Source organism: Nyctereutes procyonoides, unplaced genomic scaffold (assembly GCF_905146905.1).
Source record: "Nyctereutes procyonoides isolate TBG_1078 unplaced genomic scaffold, NYPRO_anot_genome, whole genome shotgun sequence".
NCBI lineage: Eukaryota > Metazoa > Chordata > Mammalia > Carnivora > Canidae > Nyctereutes > Nyctereutes procyonoides.
The window spans coordinates 49,737,151-49,761,235 of record NW_026575140.1 but is presented as its reverse complement, the minus strand read 5'-3'; the positions used below and the strand labels follow the sequence as shown (position 1 = coordinate 49,761,235).

The 24,085-nt window shown below is 39.7% G+C and overlaps 1 protein-coding gene across 2 annotated transcripts in view; it reads right to left on the bottom strand.

Moving 5' to 3' along the window:
* Positions 1-24,085, bottom strand: part of TTC19 (tetratricopeptide repeat domain 19) — a 39,564-nt gene that overhangs the window by 14,152 nt on the left and 1,327 nt on the right. For both annotated transcript variants that reach the window (XM_055305366.1, XM_055305364.1), the window contains exons 3-8: positions 23,070-23,180; positions 22,568-22,606; positions 21,755-21,811; positions 21,377-21,438; positions 19,059-19,153; positions 1,204-1,358 (exon numbers count right to left, since the gene is read on the bottom strand). In XM_055305366.1, coding sequence (XP_055161341.1) covers positions 1,204-1,358; positions 19,059-19,153; positions 21,377-21,438; positions 21,755-21,811; positions 22,568-22,606; positions 23,070-23,180 — 519 coding nt within the window. The remainder of the gene's footprint in view (positions 1-1,203; positions 1,359-19,058; positions 19,154-21,376; positions 21,439-21,754; positions 21,812-22,567; positions 22,607-23,069; positions 23,181-24,085) is intronic.

Here is a 24,085-nt window from a genome sequence, read left to right as displayed (position 1 = left end):
TAGAAACTAGGGAACAGGATATTACTTACTAATCTATTTATCAAATTCGAAGCACCAAAACCAACCAACCAACCAGCAAGAAGAAGCTATAACTGATCTCATTTAAAGTTCAGCAATCCCGAGAAGCCGGCCTCCAGCACATTATAACGTCATTCCTGTTGGTAACTCTGAGACTCATCGAGAAGAAGAAATATATATTATTGATTTTATGAAGATTCCATTTAAGAGTTTTTAAAATGTTGATACTAAGGCAGACCCCACCTCATCCCCTTAAAGTCATGCCTTTTTAAGCCTCAGTTCTAGTACTTGTGATTGGAATTCCAGATTTATCTTTTTCTTCCTCAGTGACAGTCCCTGAAGGGGACTCTGTCACCTCCCCTGAGGATAGGAGAATTACAGCCCAAGGACTTGTCCTGCCCATCAACCCGGCCTTGGGACATGTTCAGTCGAGTTAAAATTTCTGTGTCCCACACTGGGGGTACCAGGGAATCTCAGACAAGTGATCCAGTTCTCACCTCTAAGAACTTAGGGGAGAAGCACTAAGATTTCAGTTCAGTGCATTCAGTGTAGAATTCTAACAGCTCTGCACGGTGCGGTTCAATACTATGTCGGCAGTTCCGACTTTTCAGTGCAGTCCCTCTCTCCTTCTCCCCCCCCCACCTGCCCCCGGCATTTTACCTGTGGGGTGAGGGAGGCAAGAACCTTCACATGGTAACCTGTTCCTCCTAAGATTCTCACTAAGATTCAGGATTCCAGAGCACTGGGCCGTGTACCCTGAAGGCCTGGAAGCACCAGTGCCCGGCTCAATCTACTGTTTGGAAAGGCTGCTCTGCTGTGTAAACCAATATGCCTGCAGAATGCTCTGGGCAGACCCAGTAATTGATGTGAGGTCTCAAATCCTTTAAAAGAAAAAAATTTTTTTAAAGAAATCTCTACGCACGCACAACGTGAAACTCAAACTCTTGACTTCAAGATCAAGAGTCGCACGCTCTCTTGGCTGAGCCTGCCAGGCGCCCCTCAAATCCTTTTTGAACCAAGGAGTTGGGGGTAGGAGAGTGGAGACAGGAAAAGGAATGGGCTGGGGCACAGAGGGAAACAGCTAGGACCATTGCTGTAGATCTGTCCCCAGTGAGTGTGGCATTTCACACCTGGATATTCTGAAAGCTTTGTTTTCTGGTTCCTCTTGCTGCTCTTCTCCCTTACCTGTGGGTGTCTTTCTCCTAGCATTTCTTCAGAAATCCGCAGTGCTTTTTCATACATCCTCTGTGCCTGTGACGGCTGCTTGGAGAACAGAAGGTAGCGAGCATAGGTGTCTAAGCACATGCCCAGGAGGAGGTGGGTGCTGGCTTTCTCTTCCACTAAGAAGGAAATAAGAGCATTGCTGGCATATAAGCACAATACAGAAAGTGAGGCAAAGAACTGACCAAGCTTCTTTAACCTCTTGCTTGTTACCAAGGCCCACAAAAATTTCAGTGTGTTGTGGTGGGGAGGGAGGACGTGTTTCCCCAAGAAGCAATTCTCAGACACCTCCTGGTGTCTGAGAATTCATCAGCTGTGACACTATCTGCCCAGACACAGTATCAGATACCACAGGTTAAGGGTTCAGTCCTACCAGACCACACCCCCTTCCTGCATCAGACACTAGTCACAAGCCCCGTGCGTCTGCCCACCAGAGAGCTACACACTGGAGTTGCCAGTACGACCCCCTCCGACTAAGGATGCCAACTGCACGTCCAGGTTATCACCTGTGCTTCTGACCAACTAGCTACAAATCAGAGGTTCCTGGGACTTCCTCCTTTGGTTATGTTCATTTGCTAGAGCAGCTCACAAAACTCAGAACATTTTACTTACTAGATTACTGTTTATTATACAAGGACATAACTCAGAAACAGCCAGATGGAAAAGATGCACGGTGCAAAGTACGTGGGAAGGGGCACAAAGCTTCTATGCCCTCTCTAAGAGCACCAACTGTCCCAGCACCTCCACACGTTCATCAACCCAGAATCTCTGAGCTCTGTCTGGGTTTGCATGGAGGCTCCATTACACAGTCATGATGATTAAATTACCGACCACTGGTGGTTGATTAAACCTACAGCCCCCACCAGGTCAGGGGTTGGAAATGAACATTCAATCCTCTAACTATAGGGCTGGACCTCTAGACACGCATCTTTTAGGTGATGTCCCAAAGTCTCATTAACATAACAAAAGACACCTTTTATCACTCAACACAAGAAATCCACCCATGGGTTTAAGGAGCCCTGAGCCAGAACTGTGGACAAAGACCAAGTATATATGAGAAATAGATTTTGGTCATCTGAATGACCACATCTTAAAATCACAATATTGCAATATCCAATTAAATGACAAACTTTTCCTCACATTTTTCTTTTAAAGATTTTATTTTTTTGAAGTAATAATCTGCACCAACATGGAGAACTTACAACCCCAAGATCAAGAGTTGCACGCTCTTACTGACTAGGCGAGCCAGGCGCCCTGCTTTCCCCCACATTTTAAGTGAGACTTTGAGTCCATACCTTAAGATACGAAGTATTATTTTTAAGTTGAAACTGTATTTAGCAGAAACAAGTAAGATAAATTCCAAGAATGAGTGAACAACCGAGAAAGTATAGGGCAAATGAAAGTGTTCTCAGGTGCAAAAAGGGCAGTGTGGGAAGAGACCAGAAAACACTCAGAATCCTGAACTAGAAAGTCACAAGCCAACTGAAAGAACAGTTACTCCCATTTGGTGAAGAAGATGATTAAAGGCTGCAATGATATAGTAACTCTGGACAAATTACAACATTGACTACACAATGTCTGAAAAGGAACCAACTTAAAACACCTACTGCCACATGAAGCAGAGCATGCAGACCTCAAGAACAGGTATGAGAAGCAAGCCCACAAGTAAAGACCCGAGAGGTAAGACACAAGTAACACGGACACCGTGATGACCTAGACTGCAGGGAGATTCTGTGCCCGGCTCAGCTCAAAATGAACATTCACAAAAGTGTTTACCACAGATGAACTTAGGCAACCAAACCATGACACACCCGACTGATGATGATGTTTGGTTGGGTTTATCTGATGGCAAATTCACATGAAACACCTTTCCTTCCCTACCCTCAAAGTTTCAGGAAACGTACAAAAGGCAGACAGAATTTAAAGACGGCTATGGAGTCAAGTAACAGGATGACCAATTATTGAAGAGAGTGTTTAAAAAGGCCAAGCACATGGAGTGGGTGAAGACAGCTGTGGACACATCATCAGAGGGTAAAAGTTAAGAAACAATGCAAAGCAGAAATCCAAAGTGACTTGCTCTGACTTAATTATACACAAAAGATCTATAATCATCTAATAAAACCAAACTAGGGGCAGTTTTAAATAGACTGCCTTAAGAATATACTTTCAAAAAACACAAAAGTTATTTTCATAAATAACAAAAAGTATACATAAATTTATGGATAAATACAAAAAAGCAAAGAGAAGATGGCTCCAGCTATCTACTACACATAAAGATCCCACATCAGGAAGGAACACTGAAACCAAATATCTAACTATGAGCAAAAATGCTGAGCAAAAGCTTCTAGAATCAAGAAGCAGCTTAACATTAACAGTACTGCGAGATAATCTAATGGAAAAAAAGGCAGCTGAAAATGAGAAGAATGAGACAAAGCTATGTTCCTGTCAAGTACAAACAAAAGTTCGGGAACTAATTTATAACAGTGAGAAGACTCAGACCTAAACACATGTTCTTCAAGAATGTTTAAAGGCAAAGCCTGTTTGCCATATAACAAAAATATCACAAAACAATGTATAATTATTCCAACTCTGGAAATTCTATGCTTCAAAAATGACTGCCGACTCCTATTTCTGGGATTTCTATTAATTCTCTTCAACTATTTCTATATTTTAAAAAAAGTTCTTTTTACATTTTATGGTTAGAAAGTATGATAAAGTGACAGGTAATTCCAGTGGAAAACCATCACCACTGTGGTCAACAATGGAAATTAACCAGAACGGAAAAAAAGATGGTGAAGCTTTATAGAAGTAATTTATGAGGTAAAATTTTAGCTATAGTATTTTTTTCATTGTTAAAAAATGCATTTTAAATTCATATCACACTTTGTAGTATGAAAAATGAAAATAATTTCTGGAGAATCTACTTCTCTAAAAACAAGACTAAGGGAGAAATAAAAAAGGCTCCATAATAAAACCTTTAGCATATGGCCAAGAGAGAACTTCACAGCTTTAATAAAGTACCAAAAGAATTCCTTTTCTAAGCAGTAACATTTAAAATATAGTTTCTTGAAATATTACTATAAAAACTGCTAGAAATTAGACAAGAACAAATCAGATAGCCACTAACAACCGAGACATACACTGGGGTTGTTGTTCAGATAGAGCTTCCCCCAAAGTTTTATTTGAATCTGAAAAGGAAGTCATATTTATTTCTTCAAACTTATTATAAGTAATTCTTTTTACAAGTTATTTCTAACCAGAGAAAAAGGTAAGCTACCTCAAATCTGTCCACGAAACAAACAAGATTCAGCACAGGAATTCTTACTCAAAATATCAGCAAATGGAATTGTCAAATGCACAAAGGAAATGAGCAAGCAACAATTTTTCCAGGAATATGAGAAAGGATGGATCATTGTATTTAATCTATCATATTAGGCTTATATAAACACAGACTAAAAGGAATGAGATAAGATATAGGTTCTGAATAGAGGCTTTTGGTTCTAGTAATAATGACGTGATCTGGAAATCCTCTGCTTTGAAAGTGAGATAAAGTCTATCCTTTAATGCACACCAGAGCTCCCTGAGAAGGAAATCCCAAGGGCTGAACAACAGCAGTAAGATAAAACCCAGAGTAGAAAGCGGGGAGGACTTGACACCACAAAAGCCCAGTTTGTGTTGGTTTTGTGGGGTGGCCTGAGTGTCTGTGATCCAGAACTGAGTTCTTCAACTTTTGCAAATCAGAGAATTGGATCTGAAGCTCCTTGCATAAACCAGAATGAGTGTCATAGGCTTTGTGTGCCGCCTGCCCATACCCTGTCCTCACCAGGAACCACAGGGAAGCTTGCATAGGCCAGACTGGGATCTAGATGGGAGAAGGAGCACCATAGAAATCTCTAATCATAGGCCTGAGCCATATGGAGCTTGAGGTCTACGTTTAAGCATCTATTTCGGCTTGAACCTGAGTGCCTGGAATAAAAACCATCCCAGAGTCTCATCTTCCAGCTAAAACCCTGCAACAAATGAATTTATCATCCAAACTAAGCGTGAAACTTCACAATAAAGGAGCATCAGCAGACAATAAAAAATGAGCCTTACCCTCAAGAATTTTAGATAATCAACTAATCCAAGACTATAAACTAAGTAGGTTTTTGAGTAATTCCTTATGTGTCCAATATGGTCCACCTAAGAGCCTTGCACGTGTTCTTCCTTTGCCTAGAATTTTCTTCCTTTAGAGACTGCGGCATGGCTTATTCCCTCCCATTCTTCAAGCTTCTTAACAATGAGGCCTTCCTGGACCCCTGTATATGACACTGTACAGCCCCCTACACATTCCCTGTGCACACATCCCCTCACATACATGTCTCCATAGCACTTCATCATCTTTGTATATACTATCATTTATTGGAATAGACAGTGTTTATTATGTGTTTCTCCTCCACTAGAAATTGAGCTCCACAAGGTAGCAATTGCCTTTTATTGACCGCTGTCTCTCAGTACCTAGTAACGTGTCTGGCACATAACAGGCATTCAAAAAATATTTCTTGGAGGACTGCTTGAATGAATGCACAAATAAAAATCAATAATTAAAAACATAAAGGTACTGAACTAAAAATAGAAGAGATACAATGAAACCAAAAATAAACTGATTCTATCACATCCAAAGTTTAATCTCTATATATGAAATGCCCTCGAGTGAAAAGACGAACACAAAAAGATATGTAACCTACAAAATATAAATTTATGTATTTGGCTAAAATACATAAGAACTCATAAATCATTTTAAAAAGACAACCCTTCAAAAGAAGATACGCAAAGGATATAAAGAGACAGTTTTCAGAGCAGGAAATCCAAATGGTCAATAATACATGAAAAGATGTTCTGATTCTCTGGCAATCAGAAAAAAACACTGAAACCACAATGAAATTCCATTTCACACCCACCAGATCATCAAAAAACAAAGTCCAACAACAACAAATATACAAAGCAACAACACAAACACACTGCTAGTGAATATGTAAACTGGTAAAACCACATTGATAAGCAAACTGGTAATACCTAGCATACGCCCCCCAGCAATTCCACTCTTAGGTACATTCCGGAGAGAGTAGTTCCCATGCCTGCACAGAGACATGGGTTCAAGAAGGTTCAAGGGGCTATTATTTCCCACGGTACAACATTCATCCGGTGGGATACTAGACCACAGTTGGAGGGAATGGACCAATTAGGGCCATCGCTAGCTTGTATCACTCCTTACCCTTACCCCCTACCACAGTGGACCAATTAGAGGGAGTCACCCCTTCTTGACAGATACAACCCAGCAGACATGCGGTTTGGCAAGGAAACAGGCCTTTGTGAGAGGAAAACTGATGCATTAAGTATCAACATGGATAAATCTCAACAAAATAATGCTGAGTAAGAAACTGCAGAAACAAGTGTATAATATGATACCATTCATATAAAGTTTGAAAACACACTGGGGCGCCTACGTAGCTCAGTCAGTTAAACGTCTGCCTTCTGACTTTTGGGTTCTGGGATTTAGCCCCATATTGGGCTCCCTGCTAGATGAGGAGTTTGCTTCTCCCTCTCCCTCAGCGCCTGCTTCCCCCGACCTTGTGGTTCTCAAATAAATAAAATCTTTAAGAAAGTTTAAAAACATACTAGCCTCACTTTATATTGTTTACTGATACATACAACTGTAATAAACAGGCCTAAGAATGATAAAGATCAAAACCAAATTAAAAGAACAAACAAAAACCCACCAAAATCAGAATAGTATTTACACCAAGTGGGAATACGCCTGGGATTAAACTTAGAAAAAAAAAAAAAAGAATTCTGAGCACATACGGTAAATACTTAAATTTGACAAAGTGAAGGGGGAAGGTATACAGTTATCTGTGAAAGTCACTACATTTCATTTTTGTTTGAAATCTTTAAAAAAAAAAAAGCCACAGAACTTTTCTGAATGTTTAAGACAATAATATGTACTATAAACTGGAGAAATTCCCAAAATATAAAGAAGCTGAGGGAAAGAATAAATATAAAGGAGAATAAATATAAAGAGAAGAGAGAGGCAGATATTTCAATAACAGACACACCTGGATAAAAGACCACACACTAAGTAGAAGCAATGTTCACAGAGATGTATTCAGAAGCTCACAAGACCTGAATCTCAGAAATGAAGGTTCATCACAGACCAAGCAACATTCAGAAAGAGATTAAGCCCCCTAACCTTATGCTAACAAAACCTCCCAACTCCTACAAAGCAATCCATCATGAACAAGCTATCCCCAAAAGAAGGCAAATAAGTTGTCTGCAAAATTTTCTGCAATAAATCCCAGTAAGTCTAAAATTGCGATCATAGAGAAAAAACAAGTAGAGAAAGGGAAAGGCAGAAGAATGCTTTACTGTACTCCTCTCATCTTACAGAAGCAACTGAGAGCCCTATGTACGCCATCCTTCCAAATTGTAAATGGAAGGAAGTTTAGTGAGGAGAAAGTCTCTATGGCAGGAACAGAGAACAAAGTTAACAAAAATGGAACCATTTTTTAAAAAGATTTTATTTATTTAATTGAGAGAAAGCATGAGAGAGCATGAGCAGGGGAGGGGAGGGGCAGAGGAGAGGAAGTAGCAGGCTCCCCGCTGAGCAGGGAGCCCAACAGGGCCTAGATCCCAGGATTCCAGGATCTTAACCTGAGCTGAGGGCAGCGCTTAACTGACTGAGCCACCCAGGTGCCCCTGAAAGCATCTGTTTTTTACGTGTGAAAATTAGCCCGGGATTGAGTCCCACATCGGGCTCCCTGCGTGGAGCCTGCTTCTCCCACTGCCTGTGTCTCTGCCTCTCTCTCTCTGTGTCTCTCATGAATAAATAAAAAGAAAATCTCTTAAAAATTTTTTTAAAAATTAAAAACTAAACAAAAAAAAAACAAAAATTAGACCAAACATCACTCTCAATGCTGATTTCAAACAGACTTTGAGATTTTGTATAACAAGACAATGATATTCAGATTAGGTTTAGATTAAATCTAAACATAGACTCCTACAAAAGACACAAAAAAGAAAATGAGTTTTAAAAGTTTAATCGTAAGATAATCAATGTAAAACAAATTTGTGACCAAAGTATTGGGTTTTGTTTTAGAAAAACAAAACTTTGTTTTCTAGTGCAGGGTAGCTCACAATGACGATACGTATCTAGGACTGTTTAAACAGCATAAAAACATGTATGAAGAAAAAAAAAATCACAAAGCCAAACTATCTTGTCTAGAATTAGACAAAATCAGCAAGGACACAGGACCTGAACAATACTTTAGGCCAACTGGATCTATCCAACATATATAGAACACTCCACCCAACAACAAAGGCATACACATTCTTCTCAAATGTACATGCAACAGTGTCTAGGACAAATCATACACTAGGACCATAAAACAAGTCTCAATACATGCAAAAGAACTGAAATCGGGGCATCTGGGCGGCTCAGTCGGCTTGAGCATCTGCCTTTAGCTCAAGTCATGATCCCGGGACCCTGGGATCTCCCAGGTACAGCTCCCTGCTCAGCAGAGAGCCTGCTTCTTCCTCTCCCTCTGCCTTCCCCGACTCTGACAGAGTATGCTGTCACTCTCTCAAATAAAAAAATTTAAAACAAATAAATAAAAATAAAAGTACTGCAATCATATAAAGTATTTTTCTGATCACAATGGGATGAGCTTAAAAATCAGCAAGACAAGGAAACACTGGAAATTTATACATATATGAAAATTAATCAACACGCTCCAAAATATCCCAAGGATCAAAGAAGAAATCACAAAGAAAATGAGAAAATACTTTGAGATAAATGAAAACACAAGATACCAAAGTTTACAGGATGCAGCTAAAATGAGAGGGAAATTTACAGTTGTAAATGTCCGTATCAGAAAAGAAAGATTTAAACCAACAACCTGATCTTCCACCAAACAAACATGAAAAGGAGCAAAACAAACCCAAACCAAGCAGGAGAGAGAAACCAGTCAGGAAGGTCCTACATAAATTGAGAGTAGTAAACACAATGTAAACAAATTTAACAAATCAATGAAGGCATCACATTCCAGCAAACTCTTGCAGAGTACTTAATGAGTGCTGGCCAGAGTCCTGGAGCATCTAACTCCCCTAAGAACTCTACTAGGTAGACATAGGTTCTACTCTTATTCCTGTTCCATTCATGAGGAAACCAAGGAAAGAAGTTACATATCTTGTCTGCAGTCACACTGTAAGAAGTAAACGAGCCAGAATTCAAACTCAAACTCTGGACTTCCAACATTCATGACACCAAATACGTGACCAAAAATAGTTCCACTTCCCAGAAGTGTTTTGATTATTAAAACATGAAAATGAATGAAACTTTCAGCTCAAGGAAAGGAGAAAGCAATCAATGGGGGAAAAACAATCTCTTAAAGAGAGGAAATAAAGAACTGAGAAAGGAATATAACCCAGAAGATTCTAGATCTTCATTAAGATAATTAATTTAACCAGAAGATTCTAGATATTAAGATAATTAATACACTACACTGAACAACTACACTACACTAACAGATTTTCCATGTAGACCAAACAGCATTCTATTGGACAAAGAGGCCATCCAGGACTTTCAGAGCTAGAGGGGAGCAGTCAATGCCTAGCTTCAAAGCCTCAAAGGACCGGTTGACTCCCTTACTGGAGCTCATGCAGCTAGTGATTTATTTTATGTTGAAGTCAATGCTCACTTACCACTCCCCAAATCCTAAAGCCCTTAACAATTATGTTAAATCTACTCTGCCTGTGTTCTATCAATGGAACAACAAAGCCTGGATGACACCATATCTGTTTATAACATAATTTACTGGATATCTTATGTTCACTGTTGAGACCTACTGCTCAGAAAAAAAGATTCCTTTTAAAATATTCCTGCTCATTAACAATGCACCTGGGTCACCCAAGAGCTCTGACAGAGATGCACAGTGAGATTTATCTTGTTTTCAGGCCTAATACAACTTTCATTCTGCAGCCTATGGATCAAGGATTGATTTCAACTTTCCAGTCTTTTTATTTAAAAAATACATTTCAGGGGCCCTGAGAGGCTCAGTGGTTGAGCATCTGCTGTTGGCTCAGATCGTGATCCCGGGGCCCTAGAATTGAGTCCCCCATCAGGCTCTCTACAGAGAGCCTGCTTCTCCCTCTGCCTATATCTCTGCCTTTCTGTGTCTTTCATGAATATATATATATATATATATATATATATATATATATATATATATATATATAATTTATTTCACAAAGCTATAGCTGCCACAGATAGGGATTCTGCTGATGGATTTGTGCAAAGTAAACTGAAAACCTTCTGGAAAGGATTCACCATTCTGGATGCCATTAAGAATTTTGTCATTCATGGGAAGAGGTCAAAATATCAACATGAACAGCAGTTTGGAAGAACTTAATTCCAACCCTATGGATGACTTCAACGGGTTTAAGAGTTCTGTGCAGGAAGTAACTAAACATGTGATAGAAATAGCAAGAGAACTAGAAGCAGAGGTGGAGCCTGAGGGACATGCACCTGGGTGGTGTCCTCAGTTAAGCCTCCGACTCTTGATTTCTGCTCAGGTTGTGATCTCAGAGTCATGAGATGGAATCCTTAATCAGACTCCACACTCAGCTTTGGAGTCCACTTGAGATTCTTTCCCTCTGGCCCTCCCGCTATGTGTTCTCTCTTTCTCTCAAATTAATTAATTAATTCTTCTTTTTTTTTTTTAATCTTATGGGGTGCCTGGGTGGCTCAGTGGTTGAGCATCTGCCCCATGACAGGTTGCCTGCTCAGCAGGGAGTTGGTTTCTCTCTCTCTCTCCCTCTGTCCCTCCCCACTGATCGTTCTAATAAATAATAAAATCTTACCAAAAAAAGAAAAAAAAAAGCAGAGCCTGAAAAGTGACTGAATGGGTGCAATCTCATGATACAACTTGAATGGATGAAATAAGCAAAGAAAGTGGTTTCTTAAAATGGAATCCATTCCGGGTAAAGATGCTGTGAAAATTCTTGAAATAAAAAAAAAAAAAAAAAAAAAAAGAAAGAAAAGAAAATTCTTGAAATGACAACAAAGGATTCTGAATATTACATTAACTTGGTGCAGGAGCAGCAGGGTTTGAGAGGATTGACTCTAATTTCAAAGAAGTTCTACTGGGGCTAAAATGCTATCAAACAGCATCTCATGCTACAGGGAAATTGTTCGTGAAAGGAATAGTCAACCAATGCAGCAAACTTCATTATCTTATTTTTAAAAATTGCTACCATAACCCTAACCTTCAGTGACCACCACTCTGATCCATCAGCAGCCATCAACACTAAGGCAAGACCCTCCATCACCAAAAAGATGATGACTCCCTGAAAGTTTACATGACAGTTAACAGTTTTTAGCAATAAAGTATTTTTCAATTAGGATATGTACATTTTTAAGGGTATGTACATTTGTTAAACATAATGCTACTGAACATTGTAAATGTAAAATTTTTTTTTTAAATGTAAGGTTTTATATGCACTAGGAAACAAATTCATTTGACCCACTGTATTCAATATTCACTTAACTGCAGTGGTCTGGAACTAAACCCATGAGACCTCTGAGGTGTGCCTGTGTTGCAAAGATAGTGTAGCTGAGTGACTACTCTTGTTAGCAGAGCTGTTGTCTGTTCTAGCACGCACACCTTTTTTCACATGATTCAAGCAAAGAGGAATCTCATCCTCTGTTAAGAATGGATCCTGATCGGTTTTAGAAAGTCATGCTAATCTCACTTCTGTCAAGGCCTGGGTTAGAAATGCCATGTAACCAAATTCCAATGTAACCAATGAGAAGTAAGGATAAATCTACATGGTAATTTGTAGTAAAGATTACCTTGATTCTAAGAAAAACACCAAAGAAGTTTCCTCTTCCTCTGCACATTGCCATTTCTGGATGAGATTTCTGGAACCTAATACAGTCACTTTTCAACCATAAGGGGAATACAAAGAGAAAGCCTAAACACATGGAGAATACCAATGAGGAAGGATGGATAGAATCTCCTCCTTCAGGATTTCCATGAGCCAGGTGTGGAGTAACTTAACAGCCTGCCCTTTTTCACTAAACTGCCAGTTACATGAGATAGTAAGTGCCCCTACTGCTTAACTCAATTGAATTTTTTTGCTACTTGCAGCGACATGCTAACTTGTTCAGATGGCAATCTCCCAAATTCATTTAAAAATATAATGTAAATCTCAGGCACTTGGCCTCTCCTCTCAAATAAAGAAAATCTTTAAATAAAAGATAAAAAAACCATAATGCAAATCTAATAACTCAGTCTCAAAGCACTTTGGGGATTTGACAAAATGATCTAAAATTCATGTAAAAATTGAGTGAAAATAAAATGGGAGGGAATTTTACAAAAGAAGCATGTGTGAAATCTGTTTACTATATAACTCAAATGTATGCTACCATATAATTCAAACAACGCATACTGTTATAAGAGCCAACAGATGAATGAATCGAATGGAAAACCCCAAAACACAAGCATACACTAATTTATAGTAAGCATGTAACACTGAGAGATGATCATCTTTAAGAAAGTAGTCACCAATATCACACCAAAATAAACCTCAGATGTGTTAAAAAGTTATGTTAACAGTTTAGAAATAGGGCAGCCCAGGTGGCTCGGCGGTTTGGCGCTGCCTTCAGCCCAGGGTGTGATCCTGGAGACCCAGGATCGAGTCCCACGTCAGGCTCCCTGCATGGAGCCTGCTTCTCCCTCTGCCTGGGTCTCTGCCTCTCTCTCTGTGTGTGTGTCTCTCATGAATAAATAAATAAAATCTTAAAAAAAAAAAAAAAACAGTTTAGAAGTAAGGAAAAAGAAACTTTAAAGATCTGAATATTTATCTGGTTTCAAAGTTGAAAAATACCAAAGTGTTAAGCTCCGAAAGCAGGAACTTCTGCCTCACTTGCCTCTATTCAAATCCTAGAAAACCTGGCATATAGAATAAGCTATTCTAAGTAAGTCTAGATAGTTATTTAGAATTAATAAAAGCAAAGGAAATATACAAAAACAAACTCAGATCTAACTCCAAAAAGATTAAAGGAAAGTAAGTGCAAGTCATACTGTGTGATTCATTTACATCAATTTTAATTTTTTTAAAGATTTATTTATGTATTTTAGAGATAGAGCACATATGTGTGCAGAAGGGGCAGAGGAAGAGGGAGAGAGAGAACCTCCAGCAGATACCCCAACTGAGCGCAGAGTCCGACATGGGGCTCCAATCCCAGGACCCTGATATCATGACCTGAGCTAAAACCAAGAGTCAGCCACTTAACCAACTATATGCCACCCAGGCATCCCCATTTATATAAATCTTAAAAAGAAACCTGCACAAACTACCCAAGATTGAGTAGTACATTGTCTCTGGGGTAGGAAGGGGAATGGGACAGGGGCAAGACACACACAGGCTGCAAAGGTATTGTTAGTGTTGGATTATTGCCTGTTCTTCTCTTTATTCTTTAAACTATACAAATTTTAGTTTCACGTTTCTTTTTAATTAAAATAAACAAATAAAAATACTCAAAACTCTGAACTCTATAGATGAGTAAGGGAACAGAAAAAACTCGACAGGACAGAGTTACTATCCTTAATAGGGATGTGTGGGTGGCTCAGTGGTTGAGCATCTGCCTTTGGCTCAGGGTGTGATCCTGGGGTCCTGAGATCGAGTCCCACATTGGGCTCCCTATTGGGAGCCTGCTTCTCCCCCTGCCTATGTCTCTGCCTCTCTCTCTCTCATAAATAAATAAATACACTAAAAAAACAAAACAAAACAAAACAGAACAGCACCAATAAATGATCAACCTTATTGCTTATCAAAGAAATGCTAGTTAAGACATCACTGCCATATGACCAATCTGGCAGAGGTTATAAAAATCAATGAGTTTTGGGGAGAAGGGGCATACTGCCTTATCACAATAATGAAAACTAACAATGGTTAACACTGGAATAGCTACTCTGTAGTAGGCAATGTTCTAAGTGCTTTATGGATATTAACTCTCAATCTTCCTACCAGTCCTACAAGAGGGTATAACTCTTATTCCCATTCTGAGGATCAAAAGCACATACAGATTAATTACTTTGGCCAAAGTCACAAAGCACATAAATTAGTAGAACCAGAAAATGTAAATTAGCACAGTCCTTTTGAGGGCAATTTTGTGATATTCATCAACAGCCTTAAAAGGTGCTGCTTTTGACCTGGAATTTCAGTGCTAAGATACTATCCCAAAGAAAGAGATCTGGACCCCACGTATGTCGTCACAGAAGACGTCACTTCCATGCAGACAGACCATTATGGACTGAACACATGCGCTTATCTCTATTCCCTCCCAAAATATCACTAAAATCAAAGTTAAAGGACAAAACAGAGAGCTACAAGGAAAAAAAAAAAAAAGGAAGGAGAATCAAGGGAGAAGACAAAGATCAAAAACTGTGGGAGCTGACAAGCAGAGAAAAAGGCAGTCAATGACTAGGCACGGGACAGGAAGGTAAGTGCTGAAGGCTGCAGACATCTATACCAGGGAGCAGCAAGCAGACAGGCACCCAGAGCTCCAGGATAGCTTCAGAACAAAGAAGAGCAAGTACTACAGTTAACAGAATTGGTCATAAACATAAAAAGCAAGCATCAAAAACACCTAGTTAACTACTGACTTCAGAGTAAATACAAAATTTTACGCAAATGCAATCACACAATCATGTTACTTGGCTCAACAACTAACACTATTGGTAATGTTCATAATAACACAGACACAACCAAAACTGCACTAAATGTTCACTTTTCTGTAAATTAGCAGATTCTAAACATAAGAATTTTGTTCTTTAGAAATATGAAAGAAAATACCAGAAGAAATTGGTTAAGAGTTGAAAAGGACTCAAGGAAGACATGTGGCAAAGAAATGATATTTTTATATTTTTAAAGATTTTATTTCTTTATTTGAGAGAGAGAAAGAGTACAATACAAGCAGGAGTGGCAAGCAGATGGAGAAGGAGAAGCAGACTCCTCACTGGGCAGGGAGCTCCACGTGGAACTCGATCCCAGGACCCTGGGACCCTGACCTGAGTGGAAGGCAGATGCTGAACCAAATGAGCCACCCAGGTGCCCAAAGAAATGCTATTTTTAAATTAACTCTTATAACATTCTTTGACTTCTTATACTATGTAAGAAAATAATTTTTTAAAAATTTTGCTCCAAAAACAGAATACTCAGAAAAACATAAGACCTACATCCCCATAAACCTACCAACCTGAGATAATCACTATCTATATTTTAGTATCATTCAGCCCTGTTCTATGCTTATATTTAATCTATATATTCAAGAAAACTAAACCATACTGTTTAGTAATCTGCTATTTTCACTTAATTTTTTTATGGGCATTTCCTCAGTAATTAACACAAGGAACCAAATGAGTACCCTAGACCTAGTTTTTACATGACCAGAAGTAACACACTTTGGGGATAGTCATGTCAATTAGAAGCAAATGAATTCAATAAAGGATTTAATTTGCTTAAAACTGAGGGGAGGGGCACCTCGATGTCACAGTTGGTTAAGCATCAGATTCTTGGCTCAGGTCATGGTCTCAGGGTTGTGAGATCGGCCCATGTTGAGCTCTGCACTAGGCGTGGAGAGATTCTCTCTCCCTCTCCTTCTGCCCACTGCCCCTGCTCGCATGTGTGTGCACACTCACTCTCAATCTCTAAAAGAAATCTTAAAAAATAAGTAACATGAAATTGAGTGGGAATATATTTCTTCAGAAAAAATAAGATAAAGCAAATGTAATATTTTTCTGTATTATGTAACCAGTAAAATGAAAAAAAAAAGACAATGTTTATGATAGAAATTAGTCTGCACTCTCCAACAAGAGCTCCTTTGCCTGGAAAAAGGTGTTTTCAAAATAATTACTAAATTCTAAAAAAAAGCATATACAATTACAGTCCCTAATTTATTTCTTAAAATGTAAACAGCATAGGGGGAAAATAAGCTTATAAAGACATACACCAAAAAAATCAACAGTAAATTCTTTCAATACTATTTTAGATGATCTTTATTATTTTCTTCCTAATGCTTTTCTAAATTTCCCTAATTGCACTGGTATTACTTTTGGAGTCAGAAACTTTTAAGAAACTGTCTAGAGTCAATGCTACAAAATGAAACATAGCAAGGATGTGGATAGTTCAAAAGTGACTTATGTGATAGCTAGACTTGTTACATCTCTTGTGACTTCCCTCAAAACATTTCCACACAGCACTGAATCTCTACTTGGTGCTGGTTTGCTCCTCTGTTCTTACAGTCAACAATTCCTGAGCTTCCATCATGTGGCAGGCACTGCTCTAGTACCAAGAATTAAGCAGTGAATGAAGCAGATGAAATCTCTACCCTTCTTTGATAGGGAAGACAAATACTAAAAACATGTCTTTATTTTCTGCTATTTTTGTAGCAGAAAATACATGTTTAATGGTCATACAAATATGAGCACACAATACACACACTCCTCTCAACTATGAGGAAGGAAAGTAAAAGCTAGGTAGGAAAAGATCATTGTTTCAGTCACGGTAGACCTTGTGAGGAAGTGAGCAGAGAACTGAATGGAGAGAGCTGGCCACACAAGGATATAGGAAAACAGGCTAGGAAGACGGAGCAAGTGAAAAGGCCTTTAGATGGCAATAAGGTTATACAGAACAGCAGGGAAAAGACCAGGGTGGTCAAAGTGGAATGAGCAAGGGGAGAGCAGTAGACGATGTGGAAACAGGCAGGGGTCAAATTATGGAAGGCCTTACAGGTCCACAAGGGGTCCTGAAATTTATTCTAAAAGTGATACAAAGGCACTCAGTTTTAAAAGACCATTCTGCCTGCTGCATGAATAACAGACCGTGTGCAGGAAAGCAGGAAAACTATTGAGACTCTTACAGGTGTTCGGGCGAGAGAAAATAATGGCCTGGACCAAAGCCCAGAGATGTGGTCTGACGTGGATATACCTTGACAGATGATTCAATCTGACTTGATGAATTACCATCAGGAATGAGGAAGGAATCACAGGTAATTCACAGGTTCTTGGCTAAAACAACTGAGTGAATGGTGATGCCATTTTCTGACTGGGCTGACAGAGAAGCAAGTTTCTGAGTGGCAGAAATCAAGAGACCTGGGGCGCCTGGGTGGCTCAGTTGGTTAGGTGTCCAACTCTTGGTGTTGGCTCAGGTCATGATCTTAGGTACGTGAGACAGAACCCCATGTCAGGCTATGTGCTCAGCTTGGGGTCTGCTTGGGATTCTCTCTCTCCCTCTGCCTCTCCCACTGCTTGTGCTCTCTGTCTCTCTCCATAATAGAGACCCACTTCAGACATGGTAAGGGTGAAATGACCACTAGACATTCAGGTCAAGATGTCAGGTAAACAATCTTACCTGGTTTATGTCTGTAGTCCATGTGTAAATTGGGGATGAAGATGTGTAACTGATATTTAAAGGTATGGGACTAAATGTTACCTCCTAGGGTGTGAGCCCCAAGGTCTGCTAACTTTAGAGTTTGCAAAGGGGAAGGTGAGTGACCAGTGAGGTGTCCCAAAAGCCAAGTGAATAAAGTATTTCCAGCACCTGGGTCAGAGCTGCTAGTAAACAGAATAGGTAAGATAAGGATTGGGAGCCTGTGACCTGATAAAGGGGGATTCAGCAGAGTGATGGAAGAAAAAAATCAGTTTATGTTCAGGAGAGAACTGAAGAAGGGATACATGGCTAGCACAGTAGGTAGACTCTTGGTTTCAGCCCAGGTCATGATCTCAGGGTCATGAGATCAAGCCCTGTGCTGGGCTCTGTGCTCAGTGCTGAGTCTATTTGAGTCTCTCTCTCTCTCTCTCTCTCTCTCTCCCCCCAAAATAAATCTTTCAAAAAAAAACAGAGACAGAGAACTGGAAAACAACAGAGTACAGTTAACTCTTTCAAGTCATATGTATTGCTGGGATGCCTCAGTGGCTCAGTGGCTAGGCATCTGCCTTCAGTCCAGGGTGTGGTCCCAGAGTCCCGGAGTCCCAGGATTGAGTCCCATATCGGGCTCCCAGTGGGGAGCTTGCTTCTTCCTCTACTTGTGTCTCTGCCTCTCTCTCTGTGTCTCTCATGAATAAATAAATAAAATCTTAAAAGAAAAAAAAGTTTTATGTATTAAGGACAAGAGTTGACCACTGTTTCTCTAGCATCTTGCTAGCTCTCGGCACAGAGCACATGTGAAGTAAATATCACCAAATGAATGTTGAAACTGAAAATTCCCAATATTTCAAACCATATTAAGAAACCTGAATGGATGAGAGCTAGAGAGCTTCCCGACTACCCTACTCTGTTCCTAACATCATTCTTTATGTTCTTTCCTCCAAAGTGAGGATCAACTATAAAAACCTGAGTTTCTCTTCACGTTTTATAACTTGGTACATATCTGGAACCAAAAGGTAATTAAATAGCATTGTGACTGGTAGTTGAACCAAGAGAAAAGAAAAAGACCTTCCCTTTCTGCTCCCCAATTTTCTAGAGATTATATATAATAAAAGTCAACAAGTAAATTACAAACATGTCACCAAAGGGTTAAAAAAGGCAAACAGTGGTCAAGTTATATAAACAAAACATCTTAGCCCAAACCTTCTACTGAGATCTTAAGAACAGCCACATAATTCCCCCAAATAGATAACTTGCCCTCCCCCAATTCAGGTACCTTTCCCTTTATCACAGGTAACAGTGAAGCTCTGTGGCAAAATGGCAATGTCCAGAAAACAGTCAGGTTTCCCTACCTGACAAAATGTCTTCTGCTAATTCCTTTTCTCTTTCAATTTTTTCCTCTAGAGTTGAAATGCAGAATTCATAGCCAGCAAGAGCAAATTCCTGTCTGTAAAGCAAAGATCAGCAATCGGCTGTTCACCTTTTCACAAACTCCTCTTTTATTCGCATTTTCCCAGCTGGGTTTGAGCATTATCAACACAGAAAGTATAAGATGGGAAGAAGGAATGTTGCCTAAAGTTTCTAAGGAGTATCAATCTGCCATTTTGCAGAAGTTTTCTTTAGCCACCCATTTAACCTAAGACATAAAAAGCTAAGAATGCTGATGTAATCTTTAAAAATGGCAAAACCAGTAGCTTCCAGCATCTCCCACTAATGGTTTCCAGTGAGTCAGTTTCTCCATTTAGGAAAGCTCAAACCTGCTCAAAGTATTACTAATATGAACAGAGGCTAAGGCCACCTGTACTAAAGATGCTAACTACTGACCTTGGTGCAATTTCTAGAGTGGCTGGTTAGCTTTATTAGTTTTCCAACCTGTAAATCTTTAATCAAAGCTTCTTTTACATAAATGGAATTCCTGGCTATGGCACTAGAGGCATTTAGCCTGACTCTAGCCCAGGACCCTCAATCAAATGAAGAGGACAACCAAACATCAGGCAGACGGACTCTGGAGAAAAGAAGTGTCAACTGCTGGTTTCTATAAAGAGATGCACAGACGGGACAGAAATTCTTTCTTTATCCAGAAGCTCAGCCCTGGTTCTTCTCCTCTGTTTTGGCTCTAGTTTCTTAGCAGAAATGACACTACAAAGCTCATCCCTCCCCTACTGTTTTGCCAAGGGAGATGACTCCACTCTTATACTCTGTTCTCAGAACAGAAGCTTCTCTAGACCTAAACTTTGACAGGAGGGACCCTATCCATCCAGGACATGGAATAGGGGGAGGTTGCCCACTAGATGCTTCTAGTCAGAGCAAAATGTCCATAAATAATTCCCTATGAATATCAGCCTTCTTCAGCCCCCAGTCTAGTTACACATTAATTGTCTCATGCTTCACTTCATGCTTCATGGAAAAATACTTTTGAGAAGAGTAGAGTAACTAACAGGCTAATTAACAGGGCTACTACATAGGCTTTCACCTATATGAGGCCATGAATTCGTCTTAACTCTCCACTGTGATTAGCTTTGGGCTTCTTTTTATCCTAGAAGTTCATAACCCGTAGACATCCAGTTGTTTGTCACCCCTCCAAGAGACTGATCCCAGCTGCAATGCTCCCCAGCACAGGCCAACCTTAATACTCCTCAAAAGACTTGAAGTCAAAGGCCCTCAGAAGCTCGAGCCCATCCAGTGTCCAACCAAATGCAGGCAACAAGCAGGTTCTGCTGAGAATGAAGAGCTGGTGACTAGGGCAGCAGGGACCAGTGCCAGGGGCCCTGGCCTTAACGAGCACTCTTGTTACAGCATTAGGTTTGATGTCATTCCAAACCTCTGGACCCAACTACCATAGTAACTGAAAACCTAAGGAAAAGCTACTCTTATGTCTTCCCTTAAATGCACTCCAAAATACGTAACTCTCTGGGAGTTCTCTTACATCCTAGTTGTTTCTTCTTTGAACTACACCTAGAGAGAATGAAAGGCACCAGGCCTCACTCGTCAGTGTTCCTGGGACCTTTAGCACACGTCCAAATACCTTCTAAAGTTTTTCCTATGTAGCAGGAAGATTTTTTCTTGTTTACAGAAATTTGGACTCAATCTAATGCTTTTAAATTAACCCCAATTTCCTATCCTATTTATCCAGAGCTCACTCTTCTTAAAACTTGCTACCTGATCACCTTTACATGCTTTAAAAACACTGCCTACTGGACTAGCCACTAAGACACTCCCATACCAACTCCATACCAACTCCCTCGTCACTCAACTAACTACGCATCTAACTTCCTGGTTTGTTGATCCATTTACCAAAAATGGTTCCTTCCAAGTACTTTTCCCCAACAGCTTTTATACTGTTCTCCCCTCTCCTAGGAGGAGTTAAGGTTCTAACTTCCCTTCTCAGTTCAAATAGGAACAGAAAACTTGATTAGCTTTGTCACAGTGTAGCCAGATGTGAAAGGGCTATATGCCCCATTCAGCAGGCTACTAGAAACAGTGGGGTAAAACTAGAAGACTAAAGATTTCGAAGATGAGGGAGGGAACCCGCTCAGTGCCACATTCAGTTTTTCTGAGACCCAGATGATTAGAAGCTAAATGAAAACTATGTAACATTCCAGGGTTAAAGTTATCTGCCCACAGCCCAACTCCCTGGGCGCTGCCACACCTAGATTCCAACTATACTTACCTATTTTGAGCAGCATAGATACTGGCCAGCTTTAGAGAGATTTCAATAATTGCATTGTCCTCCTGTTGGGAGAAAGGAAATGAAGAAAATTCACAACAAGTCAATTTCCTAACAGATTATTTCTGATCAACATATAGACTGACTTGGCCTAAAGGCAAAAGTCTTTCTCCTTTTGGAGGAATTAGGCAACTGAATCCCTCAACAATCATGTTTTCACATGAAAGATTACTCGTTGTCACACAGTTCTGAGGGGAAAAAATAATCTACTTTTTTTTTTTTTTGCCATAGCACATGTTGGGGGCTGGGTGGAGTTTTTAGGAAGCAAAACTATTTTGAAAACTGCTTCAGCTAGGGCCCAATCCCAGGCAATGTCCTCACCTGTTGCATGCCCCCTCCAAGCAGGTAACTCATTGTTGCTTTAAAAAGTTTTTCCGCCTGAAAGCATAAGGAAAAGATTTTTCTTTTACTTGGGCCCTATCATCTATAGGATCCTGGATTCTAAATACTAGTCTGATGCATTACTCACTTGTAAAAGACAACACACACACACACACACACACACACACACACACTCATATACAGAGAAAAATATCCTTGAGATGGGAAAACAGACAAAATTACCAGGCCCCATCTTCTAGGGACCTTAAAAACTCTTCTGTGATGAGTACAAACCAACTTCAGAAATTAACTTGTCATCTACACCTATTGTGGCAGAGACTGCAAACTATCCCCTAATTATTCACTCTTCTTTTATTTACAAAATCTTCTCAGTTTTTAACAGGTCTGCCTCCTTTACACTTAGGTATAGTCATATGATGTTTTGACCAAGAGATGCAGATAGAAGGAACGTGAACAATCTTTAAATCCTATTTTATAAGGAAGCTGCCTGCCCCTTCCGTCCTCTTCTTCCCTTCCTGGAGACTGGAGGTGAGCCAGCTTACCTATGCAGATGACAATAGATCTTAAAAGGAACTCAGGCATGTGCACCACTTCATGGAGCAAAGGTACCTACCCTTCTTCAGTGCAGAGGTACCTCTGGAATAATGCATTAAGAGAAATATACCCTCTTGTCTGAATCACTCTGTTTTAAGGTCTCTTTATTACAGCATTGCCCATACCCTTTCTAATAGAGTTCCCTTGAAGCCAGTCCTACACAAATTCAAAATACCACAAAGTGATTTACTTACTTACATTTTCAAGCTGACCCCGTATAAATGCTAAGTTGGCCATCTGAAAGCAAATCACAAATTGCTTTTTAGTTGAGAGCACTGCGTTCTACTTATTTCAAAACCTTTAAGTTAATGACTCCCTTTTGCTTTTACCCTCTAAACAAAAAAAATACTTCAAAGAGAAAGGTTTGTCACTAATTTGCGAAAATCAAGGTATAGCAATAGCATGAGCGTCAACAGATGCACAATCTTGCTGATAACAAACCAAATGTAGATCTGTTCATCACTGAAAAAACAAATACTAATATTTATTTTGGGTCTAAGATTTAGACTTCATATAGCACAGGGTAATAAAATTTTAGTACTCAAGGGTAACTGAAAACCAAAAAAAATTGAAACCAAGAGAAAACTTAGTAAAAACAAAAACCAAAGAGCTTTACAACATCCTGAAGGTTAGGAGTGTAAAAGAGCTATCTTGCATCCACCCTTCATCATCAGTGGCTCAGACTGGTTAGAAGAGTTACCAAATCATAAGTGTAAGTGATGGCCTTCCTGTTATCGCTCTGATAGGCAAGACGAAGAGCGTCATGTAAAATTAACTCAGCCTCTTCTGGCTCATCTTTCATGATGCTCAACTGAAAAGAGAAAACAAAGAAAACAATAGAAAATGAAATGTAAAGAAAGCAGATGTATGTGCTACCTGAAGCGGATATGGCCATACATCCCAAAACACAGAAGACAGCTAGCTATTCATTCGTCAAGTATTTACTGAATTCCAACTATGTACCAAGCTTTAAGTCTACAACAGTGATGGGAGGGTCAGCTTCCCTTGCAGCTATGTGTAGCCACACAAAGTTTTTGCCAAAAGATGCAGACACTGGGAACTTGAGCAATTTTTGCATCTTAAGGAAAGCTGCTTGCCCTACATCCTCTTTTTCCCTTCCTACAGGCTGGGAGTAATCCTGGAGAATAAATAAACTTAATGATAAAAACCCTGAAGAAAAGTAATAGGGAGGAATAGTAAAGGAGTCCCCTCTAACTGGGAGTGCAGAAGCCTTTGGAGAAAGTGACAGTTAAACCAAGGAAAGAAGGATGAGAAAGAGTCATCCAGGAATTATGGGGAAAGAATACCCAGAGAGTAGAGGATAAACTGAATCCCTACAGGCTAAAGAGCATGGCCTTCAAAAATCAATCAAGGAAACACAAGTGGAGATGGTGAGCCAGAGGATTATTTCCAAATGGGTGAGCAAGGCACAACAGCATAGGTTATACAGGGTGTTGCAGGCCATGGTAAGGAGTTTGGATTCTATCATAAATACAGTGGGAAGTCACTCAAAATATTTAGGCAAAGAGGTAATATGATCCAATTTGCATTTTTATTTTAACTTAAGTATTTTTTTAAGATTTATTTATTTTTAGAGAGAGAGAGAGTGTGTACCTGTGGTGTGGGTTGGGTAGGTGGCTCTCAAGCAGACTCCCCTGAGAAGACTCAGAGGCTTAGGTGAATAAGCCACCCAGGCACTCCCCCAATTCATTTATT